The following is a 26,793-nucleotide window of genomic DNA, read 5'->3' on the forward strand; positions in this document are numbered from 1 at the left end:
ATATGTCATATTATGATAAGTGGAACTGAGTCATCAAATGGCAGATGATACTGTTTGGCGCTTTTCCCCGAGGACAGTTTTTCATGGTCTGACATGGTTTGACCCTCAGCTCTAATTAAGGAAACCTTTCTCGCTGCTGCATACAAACATATTTTCCAGCCGTTTCTTTTCGGATTCATAACAGCGGTTTGGGGAGCGCCCTTTTTCTGTTTCAACATAAAGATGGCCACCTGTATAAAGAAGAGGTCCATAAAGAAATTGAATGATCAGTGGTTTAATCTGCTTCTAGTACCAGCTCATTTACTCACCTAGAAGTGTGTCTTGATGTCTTGTCCACTTTGGACTTTGCTGACTGTTGTCTTTTCAGTTGCTGATCAATCAGGCAGCAGTTAGGTGGTAAGAAAGATTCAGATTCCCTTTGTTGTGACCTGGAACGCAGATATACGACATTTTAGATTTTCACCATTAGCAGGATGTCAAAGGAAAATGGCCAGAGGAAAATGTGTGAATATGGCCTATGGAAGCTTAACCCTGCAGCCACCTTCCAGACTCTGCTGGAAAGCCTGAAACCAGAAGTACAGATTCTGTTCTAGGGGCAGAAGATTAACTGCTTCATTAGTTTTTTGTTTAGATTGTGGTGCTGCAGTCAACTTTCCCTGTGTGTTATTTGGTCCGTGCTAAATACACCGAAAGCTATTAGCTTCTTAATGGTACATCGAACAGATTAAAAAGGACAAGTCACAGAACTGGGCTGTGTCCGGTGAGACATAAAGGACATAAAACTCTTTAGTCACATACAAGACTTTCATTACACAGGACATGATGGTATATATTTTACAGGAGAGGATGGGCGCTGCACGCATGAATTATGTAGCCTGGCTCACACACATATATGATCAGAATCAGCAATCTGTCGCTTTCTACACGGACACACACACATTCAGCATATAGATTTATGCACTCAGACTCTGATTATCTCTCTCAAACAGCCATTTTTTCTTTCATACTCTCTTACACACACATTTTGTATGCTATTACGGACACACACAGCCAAAAAAATGTTTGATCCCTTCATCTATTCCTTAGTGAGAATGCATCCAAGCTGTCGCCATATCATTCACTGCAGATGCATGATTGATGAGTGTATCATAGCGGAGTGATGCTGCTGGTGTGTGTGTGTGTGTGTGTGTGTGTGTGGTTGTGTCTGGCCGTGCCAAAAGCCTTCCATGTCTTGGTCGCAGGGCACCTCGAGGTGTCAGGCTGATCGGCTGGCAGGGTGGAAGCCTTGATTGAATGTCTGGGAACACACCACTGAACGTGAGGACATGGACAGAGAACTTTATCGATTTCTACCAAGACCATGCTCCCTTTTCCCGTAAATGTTAAGGCTCTCTTCGTCCTTGCCCACAGCTTGTGTGTGTGTGTGTGTGTGTATGTGTGCGTGTGCGCACAAGTGCTCTGAATGGCAGGATGAAGGTCCTTTTATCAGTGAGTCAGTGCCAGGCCTTCTACACTACCTGTGTTTGATGTCAAGACAAATGGCACAGCAAATCTCCTGCTGTGTGTGTTATGATAAAGACAATCTTAAAAGGCTTTGAGTTGAAAGCTCCAAATCCTGGTTGTTTCAAAGAGAAAATGTTTTTGTCTCACTGCAGCAGCATCTGTCAAGTGTAAACAGCTTTTTTCCGCTCATCCAAGAGCAAACTGAGCAGTCTATCTGAAACACTCACAAACATGAAAAAACAAAAAACATTCAATCTTCTTATTTTCCTTTTACCTACATTTCTGGGTGTGTGTCGACTGACTGGGTTTTTCCATCTCACCTTTCAGAGGATACAGCTTTCGAGGCCGGCGTGCGGGTGCAGATCCACAGCCAGGCGGAGCCCCCGTTTGTCCACGAGCTCGGCTTCGGCGTGGCCCCCGGCTTCCAGACTTTTGTAGCCACTCAGGAGCAGCGGGTAGGTGTCCCTGACTTCCACTGACACACAGTTAATAGCTTTATTGTAATCGTTTCCTCTTCCCTGGAATTCCTCTCTAATCCACATGTTCAGCTTATCGCTCAGAGATAAAACGCCTTGTGATAAATAACTCGCCATAACAGGCATGATGGGACTGCATGCATGGAACATGTGTGTGCGCTCCCCAGTACCCTCTGGTCCCACATTTGGCCTCGGTGGTCTCTGGGTAATTGTTGACTGATAAATGATAACTTCCGCTGGTTTTGACCTTGCTGGTGGAGAAGTGCTTCACAGGAGCTCGGCCCCACTCAATCACACTGAAGCTTTGTTCCATCACACAAGGACGATATTAAAGGCTGCAGGTTTCACAGATATACACAGCTGAAGGTATTTCATGTAAATATCTATTTTTTTCTGTCCTCAGAGACTCCCACTTCACAGGGCTGTTGTTCACCTCTTCTCTTTCCCGTCCCGCTGGCTCACACTGAACGAGCCTCAGCGAGGGTGTTTCTATGCTGCCAAGCTGCGTGTCTTTATATCGTGACTCTCCTCAGCCGTGTCAGTTAGGAATCCATTTAACCAAGGTTATTAGCTCTGTCTTTCTTTGTCAGTGTTTTTGTCTCTTTCTATTTCTCTCCGTCTGCCTCCGAGTAAAGCTTCGAAAACATGTACTGTCTTGCTCAACAGTGGAATTTGAGCAGACAGATTTCTGTCAAGATAGATTTATTGCCCTCTCATTTCCTTGAAGTGGTGCTCCATCTCGAGCGTCAGTGAGTATTTGTATTCATTTAAACTGTGCAAATACTGATTTTTTTTGGCCACTCGGGGGCAGTGCGAACACGCTGTGTAAACAGCACTGACATATACATGAAATCTGGGCACTCGTTGTCAAACAGTTGCCCCTCTGAAACAACATTTGTATTGGGTCTCTGCTTCACCAAATATGAATGAAATACAATCATTTGGAAAAACCCCTCAGAAAGCTCCTAATTTAACCTTAAAAGGAGTCTCAGCTTAGGAGTGGTTTTAGAAAACTCCTTAGGGCTCTCCTCATTTCTCTGTTTTGTGCCTCCTCACTTCTCCATCCTCCTGCCTGTGACCTGGAAATCGATCTCAGCTCGCCACGTTGAAGAATGTCTCAATTCTTTAAATGCGTCTCATAGAGGGGAGAGAGAAGGTTTTCCAGAGGGGCTATGAGGGTTTTTGGCACCTGGGACCAAAAAAAAGCTGTGACATACAGCAGGAATATTCAAACCATGTTGGGAGACGGACTCTACAAGTTTCTCTTTTGTATTGATAAGTTATTTTAGTTAAAGATTGTTTGTGTAGCTACTTTTAAGGCACTGTTGTAACTGCTGTCCTTAACTAAACTTTATATTATTTATGTAATATTATGCCCGTTGTGACCTGAATTCGAAATAGAGTTGTAACTCTTCATGAATACTGCTAAGCTCATCTGACAGAGATGATAAAATATTTTCATATATTCGAGACGTTAAAGAACACGAAGCAGGGATGTCTCGTTTTGTTAAATGACTGTTAATGCCTCGACTCATCTCACCTCGCGTCCCTTTCTCGCCTCCTCCACTCGGATCTCATGTGGGAGGGAAGAAGACGTGAGGAGAGGAAGGAAATCGAAGATCCACAACCTGAGAAATGAGAGGAGGGAAAGAGCAACCGTGAGCAAAGAAGGGGGAGAAACTTTAATTGTAGTGAGGAGGCGTGATTGACCCCGTTGCTAGGTTTGATGCATTCTTTTGTTAGCAAATATTAGTGGATTAGAGATAGAAATATAATTGCGCAATGGGCAGAGAGCGGACAGTGAAATCAAAGGTGAGGGCTAAACTTAGACTTTTGTCTCTATTGAGACATTAAGACACAGTTTTTCACCTCTCTGGGCAAAGTTGCCATGAGGATGACCTTTATTCTCTACCAGTATCCGAGACATCACTTACGTCATTCTATTCTATGAATTTCATCACGAGGAGCAACTCTTTGTACTGGGAAGCTTTATGAGAACAGCCGCTGGCTTTTCAGACATTAAACTAGCTGCCAAGTTAACCAGCTAGTTTCTAACTTTGTGTGTCTATGGCTGGTTGCAGCCAACAACACGATGAGAGCTGTGACAGTGAACCAAAAAACAAGAGCTGTGGGTCGCAAAAAAATGAATGAATGTGTCGGAAGTCGCTATAAAGCTTTGTAGAGATGAACAACACCTTTAACATACTATCCACTGGTAATATAAAGTACTGATGATAGCCAGTAAATGTGCCACTTGGTTTCTAATCAAACATTAAGACTGCACTTTGAAGTTTGTATGTAAGCCTATGAGAAAATGACCCTACTTCTAACTTGATTTCTTACCTCAGTACAAAGTTTCCTAATGAGTTTATAATCTAAATCGCAACTTTCAAGTCTTCTGCATTACAACATGACGTCTACTTCGGGAATTATAGTCCCAATAGACACCAACGCAGCATATGCTTTAGGGCATGTCCTTGGGATCTCAGTCAGATCCAATCAAGGTTTCCTCCCAGAATATTGTGACTTCTGGCTCCATAATGCCAAACTGGTGACTTCAGAATGGTAGTCTGCAAATAAATGGGTGAGGTCATGGAGGCTCAGTTCACCATTTATTATCCACTCTATGGGGACAGGAGGGCAAGAGCATGAGTGATCACTACTCGCAGTATTGAATCCTCAAACAAAGAAACCTTTTAAAGTCTAAATTGCTCGGTTTCTGCCACTCAATACCGACTATTTGTAGCGCTCAGTCTCATTTCGCGCCCGTCTGTCATCACTGATGTAGATGAATTTAAAAACAGTAGTTTACTAATTAGGGATTTACAAAAACATGTGCTCCCTGCTTTCTCAAATGCATGGATGTACTGAATGAGAGCAAATTAAATTTCAGACGATGAAAGGAAGTGAATTCAAGCAACTTTTCTTCCGCCAAACTCAGCTGGAACCTCGCCTTCGCCACATCACAGCTCAGTGTGGTGCTGCGAGACAGAGCGTCACCTCAGCGGTAGGCAGGAAGGGGAAGCGAAGATCTATCCAGAGATGGCTGAGCCTCCCGGGTAATGAGCCTCCAGAGTTTCTCGCTCCTAATCTGTCAGCCTAGTTCTGTGACTGGCAGGGCGAAGACAGGCCCGCATCCGCCTGCCTGCTGTGAAAGACTGCCCCTCTCCACAAGTCCGCGCAGTGGGGGCACTCAGCAAATTTAGCCGAGCCTAATTAATGCAGCACTGCGCTAAGAAGTCTGGGAAAGACTCTCCTACTGCGAGAAGTTCCCACCTGTCTCTTCAAGCTTCATCTTCTCACTAGGAACCCGGAGGGCACTTTCAAATGTGTCCAAAAACAATCAGGATAATGATGATTGAACAAAGTATCTGGGGCGAAGATTTGGAATGGCTCCGTGTGGAACATGATAAAAAAAAAAAAACCTGATGATTAGCGGATCTTTGTAATGGACACTGATCAGTCTGCCTGTGAAAAATGCCTTTGACAAAGAGTTTAAATGAACTCATTTTGGCGAATAATATTGGATGTAGATCAAAGCAGCGCAGTCAAGGGAGCTGAAGGCACGAGGTACACAGCAAGATTCCTCACATGTAGGCGAAATTCAGTTATAAGCTCTCCAAACATACACAGTTGCCCTTCTGTTGACTTTTGACTTAGGCTAAAAGGGCAGGGAGGTGCCTTGGTTGAGAAAGATATTCTTCCCAAGGAATAAGACAATAAAGGTCTCATTATACCATTACTCCTTTGTTGCCTCTTATTTCAGTTTGCCAGAAAAACAAGGAAGAAAAGCACAGCAGAGGGACCTTTCTCAGAAATCTTTGACCCTGTACAACGATGTAATGGTGATGTCCAGCTCAAACCAGCATGCTACTGTGTCCTTTCCTGCTCACCCAACCGGTGCTAATACGATGACCTTATTAAACCCACCCTGTTCTCATATCCACCTTTTTAAACAATGTCCCCTGCTGACCGAATTATGTGGCCTAATTAAAGCATTGCTCCGATGTAACAGGGGAACATTGATTCATAACACCTTGAGTCGGGCACAGGCCTCACTTCTTATTAGATGGACCATAATCAGGTCAACAGGTCTGAACACAGTGAGGAGTGATATTGAGCACCTTGCAGTATCTGATTACAGAGAAATAATCAGATCTGGAATCAGCCATAGCTGACTCTAATTAGGCCAGATGCGAAGATTAGCTGAGGTTTGAAGGTGACTTTAAAGGTTAAGAATTGCTGAGAAGTCCCGTAATAAAATTATTAGCACCCTTATGTCTGTATTAATTTCTTGTGCTTCCTGGTGGCATCAGGGAGGGCATGTTTAATTATCGCTGGAGACATTATCGCCCAGAGGCTTTCAGACTTTAAAATATTCAGCTAGATTGCTGTTTGGATTGTATTTGAATTTATTGTCCTCAGTGTTGGTGAAGCGATTGCGACTGCAGACCGAAAGCATCAGACTCCCTGGAAGCAGAGCAACAACATCGCCTGACAGGAGGGGCAGGGCTTCAAGTTCTGTCAGTACTAACAAGCAAACTGCCGCCAGATTTCACCTGGCAGGGTGCTGTGTTTTGGCTCATCCAAAAAAAAAAAAAATCGCTCTCTTGGCAGAGGAAGCGGCCTCGCTTGGGATGCATTGTGATGACAATGAGGGGAACAGAGGGTGTTGGGTGATGGACACCGAGAGCGCAGCTAGATGGCCCCGCGTGTGTTGGGGAGCAGATGGGCCTCCACGCTGCTCAGCCCGGTGTCCCTCGTCCCTCATCTGCCATCCCAGTCCTCAGAGCCACAGGAGGAGAACATTTGGAGTTTTTGTGCTCCCATCGCCGGGTGTTATGGGATTTCTCCGACAGAGTCTGGCTATCTGTTGAATTGTTTTCCACACCGCCTGGTGTGTAGTGAGGCTCTTCTGCTATTCTGAGCTGGCCAGGTTTCAAGGAATAAGGAGCCCATTTTGGAAAGCTGCTATCAGGATCTGTCCACATTTTGGATCTAGTATATGGATTTTCTATATGTGTGTGTGTGTGTGTGCTGATTGTAAATCTTGAGAATCCTTAAAAAGTATTGAATTCAATTCCATCAAAAAATGATCAAAAAAGTAAAGTTATCAAAAAGTCTTTAAAAAAAATGTTGCACCCAGTATCATTCCAACTTTTTATTACTTTTTTTTTTAAAGACTTTTTTTTTTAAATTTTGTGGCTGGTATCTTTAAATGAAAACAATTCGATGCAGAACTTCTATCTGTCAATCTTAAAACTATGATTAAACGGTAACAAGTGCTTTACGTTCGGACTGTTGGGCTTTAGTGAAGGTATGCGCTCTACTGAGTGCCATTCTAGTTTTGTAAATAGTTGTAGGCTGTTTTTAAGATATTAAGCATCTGTGAGGTATTAGCGAGACTATGAATGAATGTATACAGCAGGTTCTTTTCTGGGAAGTATTTCTGTTCCAACTTAGTACTGAAAAAGATTCCATAAGAATTGTAAGCCTGATTGTCCCATTGGTCTTCCATCATTCATTGTCTAGTATTGAATTCCAGCGAGTAGTTTGCTTTCTGAACAAATCAACAGGCTCCTCTTTGTGATCGGGATGGGTAGTCTCCAAGTTGCGTCCTAACTTGTTCGGCTGCACTCTGTCAGAAGTTAATATTATGGGACACACAGCACACTGTGGTCTCTCTTCATGACCCAACATTGTGCTGGTGAAGACAAGGGCGAGATTTGCTTGGTCAGATGTTCTTCTCTTTGTTTTGCTAGTTGTCACATTTGGTTTAGGTTTCATCGTCTGTCACGTTATAACTCCAGCCCTCCCTCTAGGGTGTACTACTAGTTTGAAGAGTATTGTTATATGGGCCTGGAAACATTTGTAGCTAATCAGTTCGGTTTGTATGCAATGCAATGTATTCAACTTTTTTGGAATCAGGTTTGTATTAAATGGCATTCAATGTGGTATCAAAAAAGGTCTTAAAAAATCTTAGATATCTTTAGGTGAACACTACAGAAGCCCAGCTGAGAGTGTTTGATCTCCAAACTAACCCCACAACCTTCCTTCCTCACCTGCAGCTGACCTACCTGCCTCCCCCGTGGGGAGAGTGCGAATCGAAGGCTCTGGAGTCTGGCTTCTTCCAAGTGTACAGTGTGACCGCCTGCAGGATCGACTGTGAGACGCGCTACATTGTGGAGAACTGCAACTGCAGGATGGTGCACATGCCCGGTAAGCGCCTCCGCCGGTCTGACTTCAGTAAATTATTGACCACGCAGTCAAGAATTGAAGTTTTCAACAAGGTTGCAGTATTTTGTGTGAGATAAAGCTGCATTAAGAGGCCTCATATTGATATGATGAGTCAATAGTGGATTAGGTATTGGCATTAAAAAAGATAAATAAAAAAACAGGGATCATGTGGCTTGGTTTGCACAATCTGCTGCACCTCACGTACTGTTTCTGCTTTCATCCGACAGTTTATAGTTTGTTTGTCAAGTCCTCTAAGAACTCGTGTGTTTCATCCAAACTGTTCTTAGGAGATGCTTCTTACTGCACACCTGAGCAGTACAAAGACTGTGCTGAGCCTGCCCTGGGTAAGTCAGAAGTCAAAGCAGCACACACACACACACACACACACACACGGTGTATTTTCTGGTTTACATATGATTATTTTCCTCAGCAAGGATTAGGATTAACTCGCTCCCTGTTGATACAGAGGTTTCATGCTAAACCTGCTTTAAAGATGTGAAACACTGGAGAGAATTTCAGGTTTTGAGACCGCTCAACTGAAGCAGCTACAGTGTTTCATCATAAATGCCACTGAAGTAGAAGAAAATTGAGCCATAGTTATAATGTACATCCTCTCTGTCTGTTATTGGACCTCGTTCAAAAAGGAAATTGCTCCACTAAGGAAGAACTCGGAAGCTAGACTCCGACTCTGGTCTACTAATTAGTCCACGGCACTGGGTGCAGGAAAGTGAGTGTGTCACGACTGAACTTTTTGATTTATCAAGAGAACAGGATTTATCTCAGTTCTTCCCCTCGTGTGTGAAGGGCTCATCAAGGCTGTAACTAACATCAGAGCAGACAGGGACTGCAGTGTTAGAGTTCAATTTAATGGATGGATGCTCAGATAGATAATGGCTCATATTTCCGGCATTGAGCTGAATTATACAGCCAGTTAAGAGCAGCCTTTATCCTGCCCTTCAAATTCAAGATTTTTTTATGAACTTTGTCAGTTTTATTAACTGTTGGCTCATCCAGATGTTTAAAGGTATCGATCTGATTTTCTTTGTTCTGCCTTAATGCCTCGGTTTGCCTTCACCGTACTCTGAAGAGAGGCTCATGAAAGTTAGATGAGACGGGTCCTTTGTGATTTTATCTACATTAAAGGGGTTCTGGGGGACTTCTGTGTTGTGCTAGAGGCAGTTTGTTAGTTATTGTTGGCGGGCTCAGAGGCACCCAGACGAGACACTGGAGAACACGCGTAAAGTCGCATCCTTGGGACTGTCACTGAAAATCCAACCTGAGTTCTACACATTGTCACATAGAGCCCTTTAATTGTCCTGGAGGGTTAGTGTTCCTTTTTATCATTCTTTAGGAGCAGGATCATAAAGAGATGTTTTCACAACCATTTCCTGTGTTTGATTATTATTTGTTAAGGGTCATAAAGAAGGCTTAGCACAGTGATGGTTATTGCAGGAGAAAAATCTGTGTAATGAGATGAGACTAAGAGTGTGAACGTCATGGATTAGGCTTAATGCGTCAATCCACCCCAAAATCAGAATTGCGTATTATTTGTCTTACCTGTAATACCTGTGATGTTTATCCGTATAGATTGATAAAAATGTGAGTGGCTGAGCTTTGGCGATATCAGCTGTAGAGATGCTTTTTCACAGATATACTAGAAGTATATGGTGTTCGGCTTGTTGGGCTAAAAGAGGCGAAAAAAGGGAATCTGAACAGTCATGTCTCTTTCCAGAAATCATGATCCGGTTACTCGGCATGATTCACAGACCTTTTTGTAAGCAGTAGGAACTATTTTCTTTCTACCATCGCCACGCAGAAGGAAACACGTATCACCACTGAGCATGATTCTGTTTTAGTAGTGATATGAAAATAAAATAGTTCCTACACTCTTAGAAATAAACGTGCTGTCTAGAACATTATAGGGTTGTTGAGCTTGTCTGCATAGGAGAACCCTTTCAGAAAATGTCATGCAGACTCTCAGGAGTCTCATTCTAGTTTGCTTGTTGGACTGTTTTGTCCCTGGGGAGAAATTCTTGCTCACAGTACTGTACATAACAAAGAAAATCAACATGACATTTCTTCTCAGTAATGCACATTTAACTAAATCATTACCCTGCAGAACTTCTGCTCACCACTCTGTAAGAATCACCGAACATAAACGCAGTGATTGCACAGCGGTAGTCTCCACATCAGTGATGAGACGCGGGGAAATTATGTTACAAGTTACCTGAATGTGACTCGTATTCTCTGTGCGTGCCTTCCCATCACTGTGCATCACACAATAAATGAAAGGCTGTAAACACAGTGGGGAATATAATTAGGATATGATAAATCCATCTGTAGTTGCTGTGGCGATATCAACAATGAGAGCTGGACTGGAAATCGAAATCCAGCTTCAATTATCCTCCAGTATTTTCAGGTTTTGTGTCAGAAAATACAATCTTTTATGTACATCACGTCCAGGTAGCTTTTCTACATGTTGTGTAGAAATTAAACAATTTTAGCTGACTTAGTATGATTAAGTGGCGCTACTGTTCGCTATTAATTCTATTATAATCTGCATTTTTTTTGTTCAGAGTCAGCCAAATTATACATAATACATATACCAAGTTGATTCAAAGCATACTAAGTAATGTATGACCTTTTCCACCTCGTCTTTTGGCCAGTGGGAGCTTCAGCAGCATCAGAAAAAAAACTGTCTTTCCTCCCACACCAGTCACTCTGATCAGCATCCAACCCGGGGAAAATTACTTCTGGAAAGCCAGAAAGTTACCGAAAAAAGCAAAGGGCAACAAAACTTTCAGGCAATCAGCTTCGTGGCTATAAGCTCCTACATCATAATTGCATTCAGTGTAACTCACCAAAGCGTCATTAGCATGCACTCAAAAATCACAAATTTCACTGTATGATGCAGCAGGAGCATGAAAGGCTTTGGTGCTTATTCCAGATAGCTCTCTCTTTCCTGTAATTGGCTTAATTTATGGAAGAGCAAGGCTTTTGCTATCCCTATACATGCACGCACACGCACACTCATGCATACACACACACACACACACACACACACACACACACACACACACACACACACACAGTCACTCAGCTTGGATCATTGAATGCAAATCAATTCTCGTTTTAAACTCTGTGCCAATTTTGTGATACCCACCAGGGGAGATTTCACATAGCAAAGTTTGATTGGGCTTTTCTCACTTCCTAACTGTGTCAATCAACTTCTGGAGAAGGCACTTAGAGTATTTTTTGGTAGGAAATGGCTGCATCTGTTGTCTGAGGACAACCTGTTCATCCAGTCACTTCCATTTCAGTAAACAGAGACTGCTTGGAATTACACATCTAGCCAGGATAGAATTGTATTCCAATTGTGGTCATGGTGGCTTAACAGGAGCTTCAACCTGCCAAAGCTTCTTAAATAAGTGGCTTTATAAGTTTATTTATGTATGGTAACTCTTAATATGGTCCTTGCGATAAGCTTTAGTGATTGTTGTTAAAAGTAAAGATGTTAAAGGTGTTAAAATGTTTGTATGAATAGTGCTTGGTTAAATGTCTTATTTTTATGGTTATTGTTATTTTTTGGCAATAAATGTACATGTAAAAGTACGTTTTTTTTTTTTTATCTAATTGCAAATAAAACACATTTATTTTAAAGAGCACTAATAAAAAGGTTAGTCAAATGTAACGCCTTACCTATATATATATATATATATATATATATATATATATATATATATATAGTTATATATATATATATAGTTATATGTACATGTTTTTAGATTTAATTTAGAGCTTTTTGCATCTAAAGCAAGAACAGTGCCTTCATTATGCACTTATTAACAGTTAACTATGCTTCTTGCAGCTGTAATGAGTATTCAGATTTCAGATTCAGTATCACATTTAGTCTTTCAACGGGCAGTATCAACACTCAATCATACAAACCAATTGTATGTTTTGTATGTGTTTGCAGAAGGTTACCAGGAAGAAATGTATTATGGTAATTTGGTATTTCAGATCAAATTGTTCGTGAGAGAAAAGAAGCGAAGGCGTTAGACAAAAGGTGAGAGGCTTAGAGAAAGAAACCAATCATTTGAATGCACAAGGCCTTGCTCCTGTGTATCCAATAACATCTCATTAGAATAAAAATAAGAGACCACTGAGAAGCCATATTGAATTTCCTCTTGCAATTACGTGACTGTGTGGCCAGGCCGACTATTAGTGCACTGTGGGGGATAGCTGCCTCGTGCTCTGTGATCTGTGGGCTCTGCCACAGAGAAATGAGCCTCGCCTCGCCTCTCCTTTCAGAGAATAAAGGGTGGACGTGCTGGGGAGATTTCAAAGCCGGAGCGAGAAGTTTTCGGTGGTGAGAAAAGGACTCGGTAATCTCTGGTGAAATTAAATGAGATCTATTTAGACTTCAGAAATTCAGTCTTCAGCTTAAGGAAAGTGAATTGTGAGGAGTGAGATTGAGCGCCTCGGCGCCGGAGAAGCTTCTGACGGAGCTATATTTGAAAAGCTTGTGTCGCTTGACATTACCATCATATCGAGAGAGTTGGTGTTATGTAGGAGGCTGTGGGCTTAACACAAAATCATCCAGTGCATTTTAGTTTTTTTTTTTTTGTTTGAGTCGAACTGCCAAAGCAGAGCCGCGAATAGAGGCTGGCATTTCTTGTATCAGGACTTTGTCTCTGTCGGGGTAAAGGCTGTTTCACGGATGCTGCTTCAGGGCACGTTTGTGTTTGGTGCCTTACAGTCGCTCCTCTGTGACTTTGATAATGACATTGACTTACACTGTCGTTAAGGCTTTTATAGAGTAAACATTTGCAAAGACTCCACACGCACAATGAACGGGGCCCCGTGTGCAGTCGACCGCGTTATTTGGATGCCTGTGTTTGTAGGTGCAGAGTATGTGACCTCTGTTTTCGGTCAGATTAAGACAAGAGACTGGCTCTCAAAAGATATAAAAACTGTCACTCTGAGCACAAAGCTGCAGGAGCTTCAGGCCAGTACTTTAGTTTGAGCGTGATGAGCGTTAATGTTTATCAGCAGTGAAAACACGTTGATGTGCGGCTTGCTCCGGCATGCTTCAAAGATGTGACAGCTCAAAAGTTATTAGCTGTGGAGGCTAATAAAAACATTTCTATGACAGCTGCAATAATCAGCTACAGGTGCTGGGTCAGGCATGTGAGAGCTGACCAATCAGAGGAGACTGGATGCTATACTATACTTTATTATACTCAGTATATACCGCTGATATACATACCGCTGTAAAACTCCCCACTCATAACAAAGTCAAGTAGCATGTTTGTACACATGGCACAGGAAATACTTAGAACACAAACATGGTGGGATGTAAATAAACAAATGGTAAACTGACCAAAACAGACAAATAGTACAGACAACATTTAGCCATCGTTAATCTGTTTAGTAGGTATCTTTCAGATTATATTGGAGATTTTATGTCCAAATCAAGTTCTATATTGAAAACCAAGTTCAACTTTGGAACTACTTTCCCCCCCACAATCAACACTATGATATGTGCACAGATCCATAAAGTGTGTATGTAAGTCTTTAAGTATGCAGGTCCTTACTACACTTAATACTCAGACACGACTTCTCCATCTTATTTCTGAGTTGAGGTGATACCTGAAGGCGATGCAGCAGCCTGAATTGTAATTCTTGTTGCTGTATTATACATATAGATATGTTATTAGCATACTGTCCCTGTATCCTTATCTCGCTCAAGGTCTTGAGCCCACATAGGAGAAGTTGCATCATTTACATTACTTTACTTGCAAAGGTCCTGATTGCATACACCTAAAATAAACCTACTATAAATGCTTGGTTGGTGATAAGTCTTGTTCAACTATTTATTATAGAAAATTTAGAAAAGCAGCATATTCTCATATTTGAGATGGTGAATAAAAAGGGAACATTTGGCATTTTTGCCTGCCTGACTTGAAAAAAGGTTTTTGTTTAATTTCTATTTCTACATATAACGAAGTGATTTTTATGGATAAAATGTGTTTCGAAGTTTGTGTCCTCACAATGTTAGCAACATGAGGTCTGTCAAACTTACCTGCTGTTAATAACATGCTGTATGTTTTGTGGTGTTGAGCGTGAGCCGACCTTCTGTAAGGTAAAAGAATAATAAAAGTCGTGTTTGAGTTGCACGGATGACTCTCCGCCCGGCCTTTTTTTATTGCATTTTATTATTACCCCAACAGCCCAACCCAATTGAATATGACCTGGTTCACACCAGAAGATTTATACCTAACGCAGTGGCAAAACATCTGCGAATCTATTCAGGGAATGTGAATATTTGGGATATTTTCTGCCTTCAGAGTGAATGAAATCTCACCTTGTGTCTAAGAGAGCATATTTCCCTTGTGTTCCCCACTCTCAACTCATCCTCCTACATCTATCCCTCCTCTCCATCACCTCCTCCTGCGTGAAGCTAAACTGTCGGCTGTGGAGAGCAGCAATTGCATGTGCCGAACGCCGTGCAACATGACCCGCTACAACAAAGAGCTGTCTATGGTCAAAATCCCCAGCAAGACATCGGCCCGCTACCTGCAGAAGAAGTTCAACAAGTCGGAGAAGTACATCACGTAAGTAGCTCAATATTCTTGTCATGGTGTAGAGACAGCAACGCTTAAAGGAAGCAGTGTTTACATGGATGGTGTAATTTTTCCACAGTCAATACTATTGTGCGATCAGTAGTGACCCTAGTGAAGTCATCTATTGACAGTTTAAGGGGCAATAAAATAATACATTTTCTAATAAATAAAAGCCTTTGTGAATGAAGCAGCTGCTAATTCTTTATTGTCCCGACACCAAAGCAGGCAAACACTCACCTCCAATTTACCCAATGTGGAGGGAAGCCAAGCATCCAAAGGGAACACGAATTAAAAGGAAGAACATGCAGACACACCACAGAGAGCATCCCTGAAAAATCAATACAACGCCGCTAACTGCTGAGCCGCACTGCTACCCACATTGTTTCCTATAGTCCTTTAAATGAAGGTTTTAAAGAGCTGGAATCTGTCTGGACATGCAACAACTGTGTTCTCCTCCCACACACTGCTCGAGTTTCCTGCTGAATTTTTTTGTTGCTTGCCAAGTAATCGCCTCACGTGGGATTTATTCGGACTAATGCCCTGTTTTGCCTCTCTCTTTTCAGAGACAACATCCTGGTGCTGGACGTGTTCTTTGAAGCACTCAACTACGAGACCATCGAGCAGAAGAAAGCGTATGAGGTGGCAGGTTTGCTGGGTAGGTTGTCACTCATCATCGAGCTTCTTTTCCAAACCTGGATCCAGTCACTTCAGCCATGCTCCTTTTAAAACGTATTGATTCATGAGAGCCAGCCCGCCCTGACTCATGGCAGCAGAGTTACGTAAGATATTTTTTTCAATGACGCCTGACTGACTGGTCAATGATGGTGCCACTGCAGTACGTGACAAGCCGTCAATAAAATGTCGGCGCTGTGAAATGTTGTGGCTTGAATTCGAAAATCTTGTCAGCTCTTTAGAGACCAATCAATGCATGAAATAGTCACAAGCTGAAATGAACTGAGCACAAAGGGCTCTGTTGCTGCCTCTTGGTTTCATAATGAACAGTTCATTTAGACAAGCAGTGATCTTTATGAAATGATCCGGGAGAGATGCACACGTAGACTCAGATTCAGGGTTTTTTTTGTTTTCAAATCAACTTTATTAAAGTTGTATGACTGTGTCAGTTATTGTCACATATCAGGACAATTCACATAGTCTTACTGTGACTGTACAGACTACAGATGCTAACCACAGACAAACTGGGAAGCAGTGTTCAATTGTCATTAATTGTCATCTTGAACACTGATTCAGAACACATTCACTTGCACCGTCACACAACTTTTAAGAGACAGTTCATCTCAAAAATAGATGTATGGTGCTGTTTATTCATCCTGATTGATTTGGTGTGAGTTGCTTAGTTTTGGTGATGTCTGGTGCTCAAAGTACCAAATAGATACATTTTTTTAAAAAAACGCAACAGCTGTGTCTCTTTCGAGGAGTCGTCAAAGTGCTGTGCTGATCACACTGCACAACTTTTGGTTTCTTGCTGATGACAACAGAGAAGAAATGGTGATAGGACAAGAGTGTCTGCTAGACTTGCGACACATTGGCGAGCTGTCCCCGATCTTCTGGATAAACGTCTTTGAACAGTTCACTCATACCGACCGTCTTTCACATCAATCTGCCTCTGATCGGGGGGGGTTCTTGTCAGCGCTCTCCAAAAACATGTTGTGCAGTGATACAGTTGATGGGTGTTAGTTTGGTAGAAAGAAAATAGAGGAAATTGTTCCAGCAATGAAACATGCCCGTGGATTACCTCGAGGAACCATTTCATTATTTCTGGGAAGAGATATTGTTGTTTAGTTTTTGTTTTCCAAATGTATTTTATTCATGGTCACGCCACAAGACAAGTGCCATCAAGTTGCATTTTCCGAGAAGGCAGACATCTCCACAGCTGATATCTCCAAAACTCAGCAACTCACACAAAAACAATGGATAGATGGATAAACAGCACCACAGGTAAGAGGTAAATGTGTATTTCTGATCTCTCTCTTTAACCTGCCACAAATAGCCTGACACTCTCTTCTGCTCTTTCCGTCTACTTCTCTTTTCTCCAGGTGATATCGGCGGTCAGATGGGTCTGTTCATAGGAGCCAGCATCCTCACCATCTTAGAGCTCTTTGACTATGCTTATGAGGTCAGCTTTTTTATCCCATTTACCCATCAAAACATCTAATTACACCCACACTACTTTACACACTCTCACAGACTTATGGTGAAATAAAACAAAAATAGCTTTTGTTTCGGGGTTTTTCAGTAAGTAGTTGAAGTGCGGACCACGAATCAATGTCACTGATACAAAAAGCAGATAAGAGCCAGATTTACTTTAGAGCTGGGTGAGATGAAAGAGTGTGTGATGTAGCTGTTCCATTACCTTTGCACCTCTGTGTGCCCCTCGTCACAGTTTCTCCTGCTGCTTTCAGCTGCACAGTGTTCTGATAAGCACATAATAGTCTCGCCTCCCCAAGGGGTTTGGAAAATATAAGAAAAGTCATTTTCAAGAGTTTTTTTTTCTTCTTCTTAATGGCCATGATGGAGTAATGGGGACGACAACCCCACATGTGGCTGACAAAAGCAATTCTACCTTTTAACAGGTTTCACGCCGAAATGATTGCGATGGCGTTGTTTGTTGCCATCTAATTGCTTTTTTACTTTGAAGATAAAGGTTCCTTTACAGTCAATAATTGCAAAAAGGACTCGTGGAGTTCCTCTTTAACAGAACGAATTAAGTCTCCTGGCCTTTTATTTCTGCAGGTGGTGAAAGACAGACTACTGGATTTGCTGAGCAGAGAGGACGAGGAGGAGAGTCATGGAGAGGATGTGGTAAGAACGGCCTCCAACCTTTCACTTGTCAGTCTTTTACAGAGCACAGTGTGTAAGTGGAGCATGTAGATTCAGAATAATTTCCCTCATGCTGATCATGCATATCTATACACGCCCCCCTCCACCCCAACACAAGCGTGGAGAAAGAGCACCCTAGCAGATCTAAGACTGTATTCAGACCGACAGCAGCCTGCCAGTTTGAAAAAAGAAAAAAAAGCTCTGCTCTTTGAGTCTAAGAATCAGCGACAAGGACTCTGCTGGAAGCAACTAATCCCCACTTAACAAACATGGTCATGCACGTCGAGTCTCAGTTTAATCAACAATGGAAAAATCAATTAAAATGACAGTTTAAGGAGAGGGTTGGAGTGGCAGAAGGAGCTGCAGCAACATTTGCATCATAGGATCTGCAGAGAAGTCGGTGTGAAGTTATAATGGTCACAGTTCACACCACAATGTCATTGGACAGTACGAGTGAGACTCTAGCCAAGCAGCAGTGAACAAGTCACAGATGGTGAAACTTGAATGAAGCAGCTGTCAGGTTGGTGGCAACATCCTGCCGAATAAGGACCCTTCGTTTCTGATGCTCATCGTGACTTTCATCAGTCTGAACAAAGCCTGTTGCGTTTTTCCCGTCCTTTTGAAGGCTGAAATAAAATCACTTAGATTAAATAAATGACAGCAGTAGATTTTGTTTGCAACCTCAGTGACCTTTAAACACGCACATTTAATTCCACCAGCTGCAAACATCAGCACTTAGAGCCGAGCTTTAGGCCAGCAGAGAAGCAGAGCTGTAGAGCGGTTACAACTCTGGTAGCCTTTCACAACGTGCTCTGCTTGATTTTGCGTTGCTTTATTGGAGTCCATAAAAAAAAAAAAAGAAAAGAAATTGCTCCAAAGAATCTCCGGAAGCTTTTATCCACTTCAGACTGTGTGCAGGCTAACAGCTCTAGCTTAGCAGCTACAGTGAAGCTATCTGCTTTAGAAACTGTGTAAATAAGGTCTTTTTAAATCGATTTGGGATCTCTGGGCTTCTAGAAGCTTGGATTACACTGGATAAGCTCAATGGAAACATTTTATTATTTTTATTAATTTTATTATTTATTTATTTATGTATTTATTAATTTTCAGTTGTTTTTTTCTGTATTTTTTACCCCTGTTAAAGCCGAGGTCTTTACAGTAGCTACTAAGCTAAAGGCATTAGCACGCGCACCCCTTCTAAAGTGGGTGTACGAGCTCAACAGCACACCGACGGTGTTAACAATGTCTTTTCAAATCATTTTGGGATCTTCTGAGGACTTGGATTCCACCAGATGACACGTTTTATGTTTTGCTCAAATTAATTTTGCTCCACCACACTAACCACAAACTCTTTAATCTTTCCTCCCAGAGTTCCTGTGACCCGGTGGGGAACCACTCAGAGTCCATCAGCCACACTGTGACAGTCCCCTTGCAGACAACACTGGGCACCCTGGAGGAGATTGCCTGCTGAGGCCCTCCCCCCCTTCCCCTCCGAGCCACACGCGTCCAGAGGCTGCCTCCACTGGGTGGCGCTACGTCCTCTGTTAGGGCACCCTGCAGGACCTTAACGGGGGAGGGGAGGAGACGAGGACACGAACAGGGGCTGGTCAAATGACAGCGCTGCGCTCTGTCTCACCGCCCTGTCTGAGGCATTAATGGGGATTAAGGAGCTGTCAGCGCTGCTCTCTGTCACCCTGCACTGTACTGTGGTGGGAGGGTGGCCTCTGCTGTGCCAGACCTGCAGTGGGGTCTGTGTCCACACATACCCTCACAAATCTGAGACTGGGTGGGGCGGCCACCCATAAAAGGGGACTTATCCCTGTGCAGCGTATCTGTGTAACAAACATACTCATATGTCGGTCACTGCCAAATGAACTGTACAGAATTGGTTTTGAACTGTCCAAACTGCATGCGTCAATCTATCTTGCTCTCTTTGCTGATGCATACGCTGGACTGCAGTGTTGCTTTACTGTACATGTGTGCCATTTGTCTCTCTATCTGCAGGACAGGCCTGTGACAAGGGCCCTGGATCAGATATCAAAACTTCGAATGTACAGATTGAACATATGGTTGTTTAAAATCATAGTTCAGACCCGACAAGTCCGTAGAGAATCAATTCTAATGAGCGATTCATCATTTTCTTGAAGCGGGGGGAAGGGGTATGTGATGTTTGGTCATTACTGAGAGAGAGAAAAAACAAAAAAACACCTCAACACTTTCTTTGGATTCCTGTTAGCCGAATGAAATCTGAACATTTTGCGTATCTTTTTTAACCTGTCAGTTTCAGTTAAATCAGTTTATTAAAAAAAAAAAAAAAAAAAAAAAAAGGCATGTTTGCTGCGTGACGCCCGGGGTTTTCAAAAAGCTGCTCTCTCTCTCTACGGACGTCTTAAAAGGTGATGTCCTACTCTTACCGTTAATTTATGTGAATAAATGACTGGCTCCTGGCTGCTGCACCTCACCGCAGCACCCGGCCAAGTGAGGCTGAATACAAAACAGAGCAGCGGTTGAATACGCCCAGGGTGTTGTTGAGCCATTATTTCATGAAAGAGAATGTCAGGGTGATTTTTCAGACGGCTTATTTAGGGATGGCATAATTTTGTCCTTTATATATATATATATATAAAAAAATACCCACTGTGGACGGTTTCTTAACAATTTTCATGATTTAAAAAGTACAAAAGCACCATGTGGAGGGTTCAGTCTTTTTTGGATACAGGGTCTGCTGCATTATGGTGTAAATATCTGTGTTTTTTTTGTTTTTTTTTCTCATATAAACGGGTACCGTGCAGACACACCCCGAAGGAAAAACAACTCAAAAGAACATCGGCTGAAGGTCGGGAAGTTGCTCCATTTTTGTCGCATTTTATTCAATAATGGTATAGGTGAGAATGTTATGTACCGAGCAGTAGCATTTTGGGATAGTTGAATGTCATGCTGTGAAAAGAAAAGACACACTCTTGCTATGAGCACCAGGCTACAAGACAATACAGGTTGAGGTCCTCAGAAGCAGCAATTACATATATGTGGCTCGACACCAAAAGCTTGTGTGAGACCATGCGGAAGATTTAGAGTTTTCTAGTCCAAGATCATCCTTTCGCACGGTCTCTGTCATCATGCTAATGTACATTACAGGTAGGAATGAATTCAAGTGCTTTGTGAGACTGTCTGAATCATGATTTCCCATCTGTGGCTCGACCTGCTGTCTCTGTGTACTTATCTCATGTCGTGGCTTCAGACGAACACAACCCTCAGCCGACCTGCAGGGGTGTGTGCGAGACGAAAAACGCGTCTCGCTGTTCCTGACAGCGACACCGGCTGTTTTCTCTTCTCTCTACTTTGGCTTCGATCGTTCTCGCAGGACAGCGTTTTTTCTCATTTTGTGATGCAGCATACAGTGTGTGTTTTTAATGTGAAACAATTAAATTAAAAAAAAGTTGTTTTGCAGTGGTGGTGTCCTGTTGTGGCGAGGCAAGTTTAATTTTTGCTGCAGCTCTCAACAAGAAGGCGGTTGAAATGACTTTACATGAGTCATGATGTAAAAGTCTACTGGCCAGAGACGGTTGATGAAGCCTCCTGGTCTATGCATTATTTATAATGACCAGCAGGGGATGAATCCACTGGTTGCAAATAATATGTTTGTCCATATAAAGACCCTTCTTCTCACTTGATGACAGAATCACTTATTACAGAGGTGAAGAGTTTCTTAAAGAGTTTATGGTTTCAATCACTTGTTTCAGGTCTTCCTCAACACAACATGATGTTAATTTAGTGAATTATGGCCCCAATTACACTCATTTTCAAGTGCCCCCTTGACCCCAGAACAGAATCACAAGAGGTAGTTGCTGAAATCTCCCAATGTAAAATGGGGCAACGCTTCCAAGACCCTTAGTCTTTTATCTACAGAGACATCAGTAAACTTGTCACACAAAGAGCGTAGAAGGTGGGCGAAAGTGCAGGAGACGATATGCTGGCGAATCAATGGCAGAGCTTTTATTCAAAATTAGAAGCAGGAACAGGGAGACAGAGCAGAAAACCTGACTCGAATACAAACTAAACTGAATGGGGGATGAGATACAGGTGGAGAGAGGCGGAGAAGAACAGTTGAGGAAGAAAGAGGTGAATAAACTACAGAACCAAGGAACTTAACAAAGAAGGAGAGGCCATTACCTCACCGGATCTCACTCTGGGGCCAGACTGTGGTGACAGCTGTATTGAAGTCATTGGGAAAAACATGGAGAAACATGAAACGTACCTTGTCGTGTGACTTCTGATGAAGAAATGCCTCCAAAAAAATCAAGCAATTAGATTGTACTTCAGAGAGCTGATTCATGACTGATTCCTTTGCCTTGTTGTTTATTGTCTCGCGACTTTGTGTAGGAAAAGCTCCTGTTTGTGGTTTAACTTCAGTCTCATCAGCAGAAATCAATCGGTCCTGCCTCGTTTGATCACAATACTATCAGCCCTGTCAATCATTTTGGGGGAAAGATCTGTGGTTAACCTTCACTCTGAAGTTTGTTCTTTGATTTTTCTGGGGGCATTTCTTCATCAGAGGTCATATAACATAGATATGTTGGGTTTTAATGTGATTCTCACACATCCCCCACTGACCTCAGTATTACATTCATCACAGTCTGGCCCCAAAGCTTGATTCAGTGACACACTGACCCTTCTGTCTGTTTTTTAGCTTCTCCTTGAATAGAACAGGAAACGAGCTGATAGACGGGGTGAAACACCGGGAACAGGGCCGGGCCATCGAGCCTGACGCAGGGCAGGTGTGGAGGGAAAATCGGGCTGAGAGAGAGCACGAAGTGACAGGAGGGGAAACATGGTGTGAACAGCAGAGGTGCCTCAAAACACCCAGAGAACACAATGAAGTGACAGAAATGACAACATTACAAAACAAGTAGCCTTTATTTATTTATTTTTTGCTTGTTATAGAGAAAAGGCTGCTAGGACATCCTCCCCAGTTCCATCCTGTCAGGTGAACATGGTCGCCTCTGGATCCAAAAAACCATGACGCCAAACTCTCCTTCACTTAAGCACAGTGATACTTCAGGCTAAACCACGATACAGCACTGAAATGCAGATGTGTAGCAGGTAAAACGTTTATCATGTTCATTATTGTAGTGTAGTGTGTCAGCATGCTACCATGAGCACCAAACACAAATGCAGCTGATGGTAAACTAAAAACTGAGTGATTTCACCTGCCGATGGCTCCAGATGAGTCAGGGGCCGGGCAGGGTCAGCAGTTCTTCTGGTAAACGCTACAAATTTCATGGCAGAATTTTCCAAAAGTTGTTGAGATGTTTCAGTCTGGACCAAAATGGTTGGACTGACAGAGCTGTGCCGCCAGCGTGGCTAAGTAGACTTTAAAAATAATCAAGCAAAATGAAGGATATGAATAAGCTCAAATTGAACAAAACAGAGTAAACAGGAAAATATAAAACTACAGTGCAGAGAGAGCTATGAAGAAACGGCCCCAAATTTAATCTAATAAAGTGCAGCGGTAAACGGAAAAGTTTTTAAGCCGAAAAGTTGGAGCAGACCTCCATTTATTCTGAGTGTAGCCTTGAAGTCGTCCTGAGTTTTAATGTGTCATTTCTCTGGAGGTTTGGACAGGGACCCACAAACTGACTCAGGGACGTCCTCAACTCTTATTCTCAGTTGGAGAGGATGCAGAGAATGAGTCGACACAGAGCGCCTGACAGCTCCTGCAGACGGGGACCGGAGAGCGGCGAGCCACGCAACATCAAAATGTACAGAAGCTTGGCGAGGCGCCGTGTCCCTCTGACATCTCGGCTACGTGCGCTTAATATCGGCTGAAGTGCTCCCTCGTTCATCCTCGAATGATTACAGCAGCTTGGACAATGGGGGAGTCACGCCACGGCAGCTGAAAAATCCACTTGAAACCTGATTTAGCATGCCAGTCAGGTTTTATTAGGCACCGCCGCTGCTGGGAAAATAGAACAGCGGCAGCGAGCACTGGAGCTCAGAGGGGGCTACACTTGTCCTTCCTCGTGCCCGCACATTTGTTCCATTAATTTATGCTCTTGATTGTTGTTTAGTGGACATTCAGTGCTGTGAGGTGAGTTATTGTCCTCACGGGGACTTCCGGTGTAGTTCAACCTCGGAGCACGACAGCAGCATTTGTAGGTTTGTACGACTTTTGGTTTGCGTCTACATTAAAATTCCACACATTGCTAGAGACTCTTATCTGGGAGTTGCTGCAGGCTGAGGTTCATCCTCAGTTCAGTTTCAGTTCATTTAGCAGATATTTATGCAGCGGGAAATTGCCTGCAGGTCAGCCACAGTGCTACAGCAAGTCGTTGTAATCATACTGGTCGCCCTGGTGGACTGGTAACACACACACACACACACACACACACACACACAGCAGAGGGAGGCTGCACAGGTTCTTTAGAGTATTGTAGAAACGATAAGAACAAATACTTTAGAGAGAGGAAGTGTGAATGAATCAGTGAATCACGTGCCAAAGCAAGAGGAGGAAAACATTGTTCCAGGGGAGCTGCGGTGTGTGACTAATATCAAAGTCCACCAAGTATCATGAGAGAGTCATTCTGTTTGTTTAGTTTTTGGCGAGAAAGACAAATTCACAGATATTTTGGCTCGTTCTCAAACTTACTGGAGGCTGTTTGGAAGCTTTCACTTTATTATTAGAGGTTTTGTTGATATCTTTTAAAAAAGACCTACAGTGTTATATGTTTTCCTTTCCTTGAGTGTTTTGTACAGATTCTTGTGGATGTAAAAGATCTTGAAAGTTAAAAAGACCATTTCAGCACCAACTGTCAAAAAAGCTGCTCCTCAAATGCCTCGTCACTAACTCCAGAATTTATGCATATTCACAGACAGACAGGTGCTTAGGTAGACACACAGGTGGCCTTTGGGCTTTTTTGTCTTTTTTTCATTGATTGCTGATGAATGCTTCCAAGATAACCCACCAGCCCAAGCTTTGAAAGTGTAATTTTTGCTTCTCCAGTGTTGATCTGTAAGCATAAAGGAAGCTCTCCATTTGTATACCTCTTCAGAAATAATAGAACTCCACTTGTTTCACTAAAAGGACAGATTCTGTTTGGTATCGAGCCTTAGTCAGAGAGTTCAACCTGTGCTCTAATATCTCTTTTGGAGAGATGAAAAACAACTTACAGCGTGGCCTTCAAAAGGACTGCTGTTTTTTTTAGTTGTTGTTTTTATCTGCTCTGCTTTCTCCTCGTTTCTCAAGTCGATCGTTTCTGTGTGATGAAGATGAAGAGGAGTGTGACAAATTGAAAAGACACAGCCCTGAAGCTAAACGATGACAAAGGCATAGCCCAAAATGTTCACCACAGAAACAGAAAATGAAATGAGCTTTATTAGTTCTGTGATTTGTGTTTGCTAAAATAAGAGCACACACACCGTCTAACACAGGTGAGAGAAATGGCTGGTTGTCCCATCAGCCCTGCTGTGGTCTAAATGGGATGACTGTGTTTGTCTGGACTGTTTGCTTCCTCACTTACGTGTCACCTTGTTCCTCTCACTGACCCGGAAAGCTTGAAAGATCCCCGTCTGGCTGACACACGTGGAGTCAGCTGCCTGACATTGAAGGAGATCTGCAGCCTACATGTCGGTAAGTCTGCAAAGAATAACGTTAACATACAGAATTTGCATTTTCTAAAAATCAGTGTCAATCTAAAAGCAGCACAGGATCCAAATTCAGATACCATTATTATCTCCGCCCTGAGTTTTGCATTACATCTATTACATCGCGCAGGTTCTACAAAAAGCTGACTAAAGTTAGAATATCTAAGCTGGCTCACGGCTGCACGCAGTGTTTTCATCAGCAGAGGAACGCAACATCAAGCCGAATCTGAACCCAGTTTGATTTAATCTTCTCAGGCGTTCGCACTTAATCAGGCATTACACGCTTGTACTCTTCATTCATGTCAGAAAGAGAAAGGAAGTTTGTGCCGAGTGAGCGGATTAAAGGGAAAATGAGAGATAATCAGAGTTTGAACAAAGAGACAGTCGCAAACTGACAGCCAGACAGCCACTGGAGAGCCGAGCGAAGAGGTACAGAACATACCAGGGAGGGAGACGGAAACCAGAGCTTCATTTGCTCTTCCTCACCACTCGTACCGTCCGCTGATGGAGTGGGAACACTGAGTTTCCTGTTTAATTCTCCTCCTCTCGGCACACTCCCACCGTTCTGGGAACCTTTAGCTGAGTCAGGCCACAGCGAGGACGGCGCAGTTAACCTTGAGATCTTTTATTAATGTCAGCGCGACTCTGATGTCATAAAAGCAAAATTGGCAATGTACTAGAATTTTTAACTCAAAACAGACACCTGCGATGAAAAGTTTGTTGACTTTATCTCGCCTTAAGTGCCAGAAGAGACTATTTACTAAACTAGAAAAATAGTTTGCAATTGTTTGTCACCCAATTCAATATACTATCCACGCTGCTACCTGGGGCTAAATCATATTTAATTAACTGTTGACTCCATTTATTGCTTAAGCAAGTTGATTACTAATTAAATCACAAGCCACACACTCATCAGGCGGTTCTTTTCATGTGCTCCTAATGAGCTCCGGGGAAATCAGCGCCATTCCGAAGAGTTAACTTGGCTAATAATCCATCCGGCTAATGAAACGGCACATGCATCCACCTGACCGCCTGTCGTGTGTCAACATCCTCAGATATCCTCCAGGACAGTTTATTTTTATTTTTTTTTCCAGTCGTATCAGGGAGTGCCGTGATAATTACTGGAACACCACTGCTGCATCCCACACGCCTCTCAAGTCATCACAGCCTGACGAGCCAAAGCCCCGTACAAATTCCCTTAAAGAGATTTACAGCAAGACTTTGAAACTTAAGTTATAAAGTGAGCCTGCGTGCATGTGTGTGCATGTGTGTGCTTGTGTGTGCGTGTGTGTGTGTGTGTGTGTGTGTGTGTTCAGAAGTGTTCGCACGCACAATAGAGGCGTACCTTCAGATTTAAGCTTTCAGCTAAACGTGCTTTATGAAATCTGGCTGGTCAGATTAAGAAACATGGAGACGGGTTTAAGATGCGCTCTGACGACGAACATGTGGCAGTATTATGGCGGACTTTATTA

General features: G+C 42.7%; 1 protein-coding gene across 6 annotated transcripts in view; it reads left to right on the top strand.

Annotated features, from left to right (window-relative positions):
• Positions 1 to 21,118, top strand: part of asic2 (acid-sensing (proton-gated) ion channel 2) — a 349,310-nt gene extending 328,192 nt beyond the window's left edge. For 4 of the 6 annotated variants that reach the window (XM_037088403.1, XM_037088402.1, XM_037088405.1 and 1 more), the window contains 8 exons: positions 1,831 to 1,958; positions 8,048 to 8,198; positions 8,504 to 8,560; positions 14,680 to 14,833; positions 15,406 to 15,497; positions 16,897 to 16,976; positions 17,594 to 17,662; positions 19,050 to 21,118. In XM_037088403.1, the coding sequence (XP_036944298.1) occupies positions 1,831 to 1,958; positions 8,048 to 8,198; positions 8,504 to 8,560; positions 14,680 to 14,833; positions 15,406 to 15,497; positions 16,897 to 16,976; positions 17,594 to 17,662; positions 19,050 to 19,151 (833 nt within the window). In that variant the 3' untranslated portion in view covers positions 19,152 to 21,118. The remainder of the gene's footprint in view (positions 1 to 1,830; positions 1,959 to 8,047; positions 8,199 to 8,503; positions 8,561 to 14,679; positions 14,834 to 15,405; positions 15,498 to 16,896; positions 16,977 to 17,593; positions 17,663 to 19,049) is intronic. The other 2 variants (XM_037088407.1, XM_037088406.1) reach the window with 1 other exon arrangement.
• The last annotated feature ends 5,675 nt before the right edge of the window (positions 21,119 to 26,793 follow it).

Source organism: Acanthopagrus latus, chromosome 23, assembly GCF_904848185.1.
Source record: "Acanthopagrus latus isolate v.2019 chromosome 23, fAcaLat1.1, whole genome shotgun sequence".
Classification (NCBI taxonomy): Eukaryota; Metazoa; Chordata; class Actinopteri; order Spariformes; family Sparidae; genus Acanthopagrus; species Acanthopagrus latus.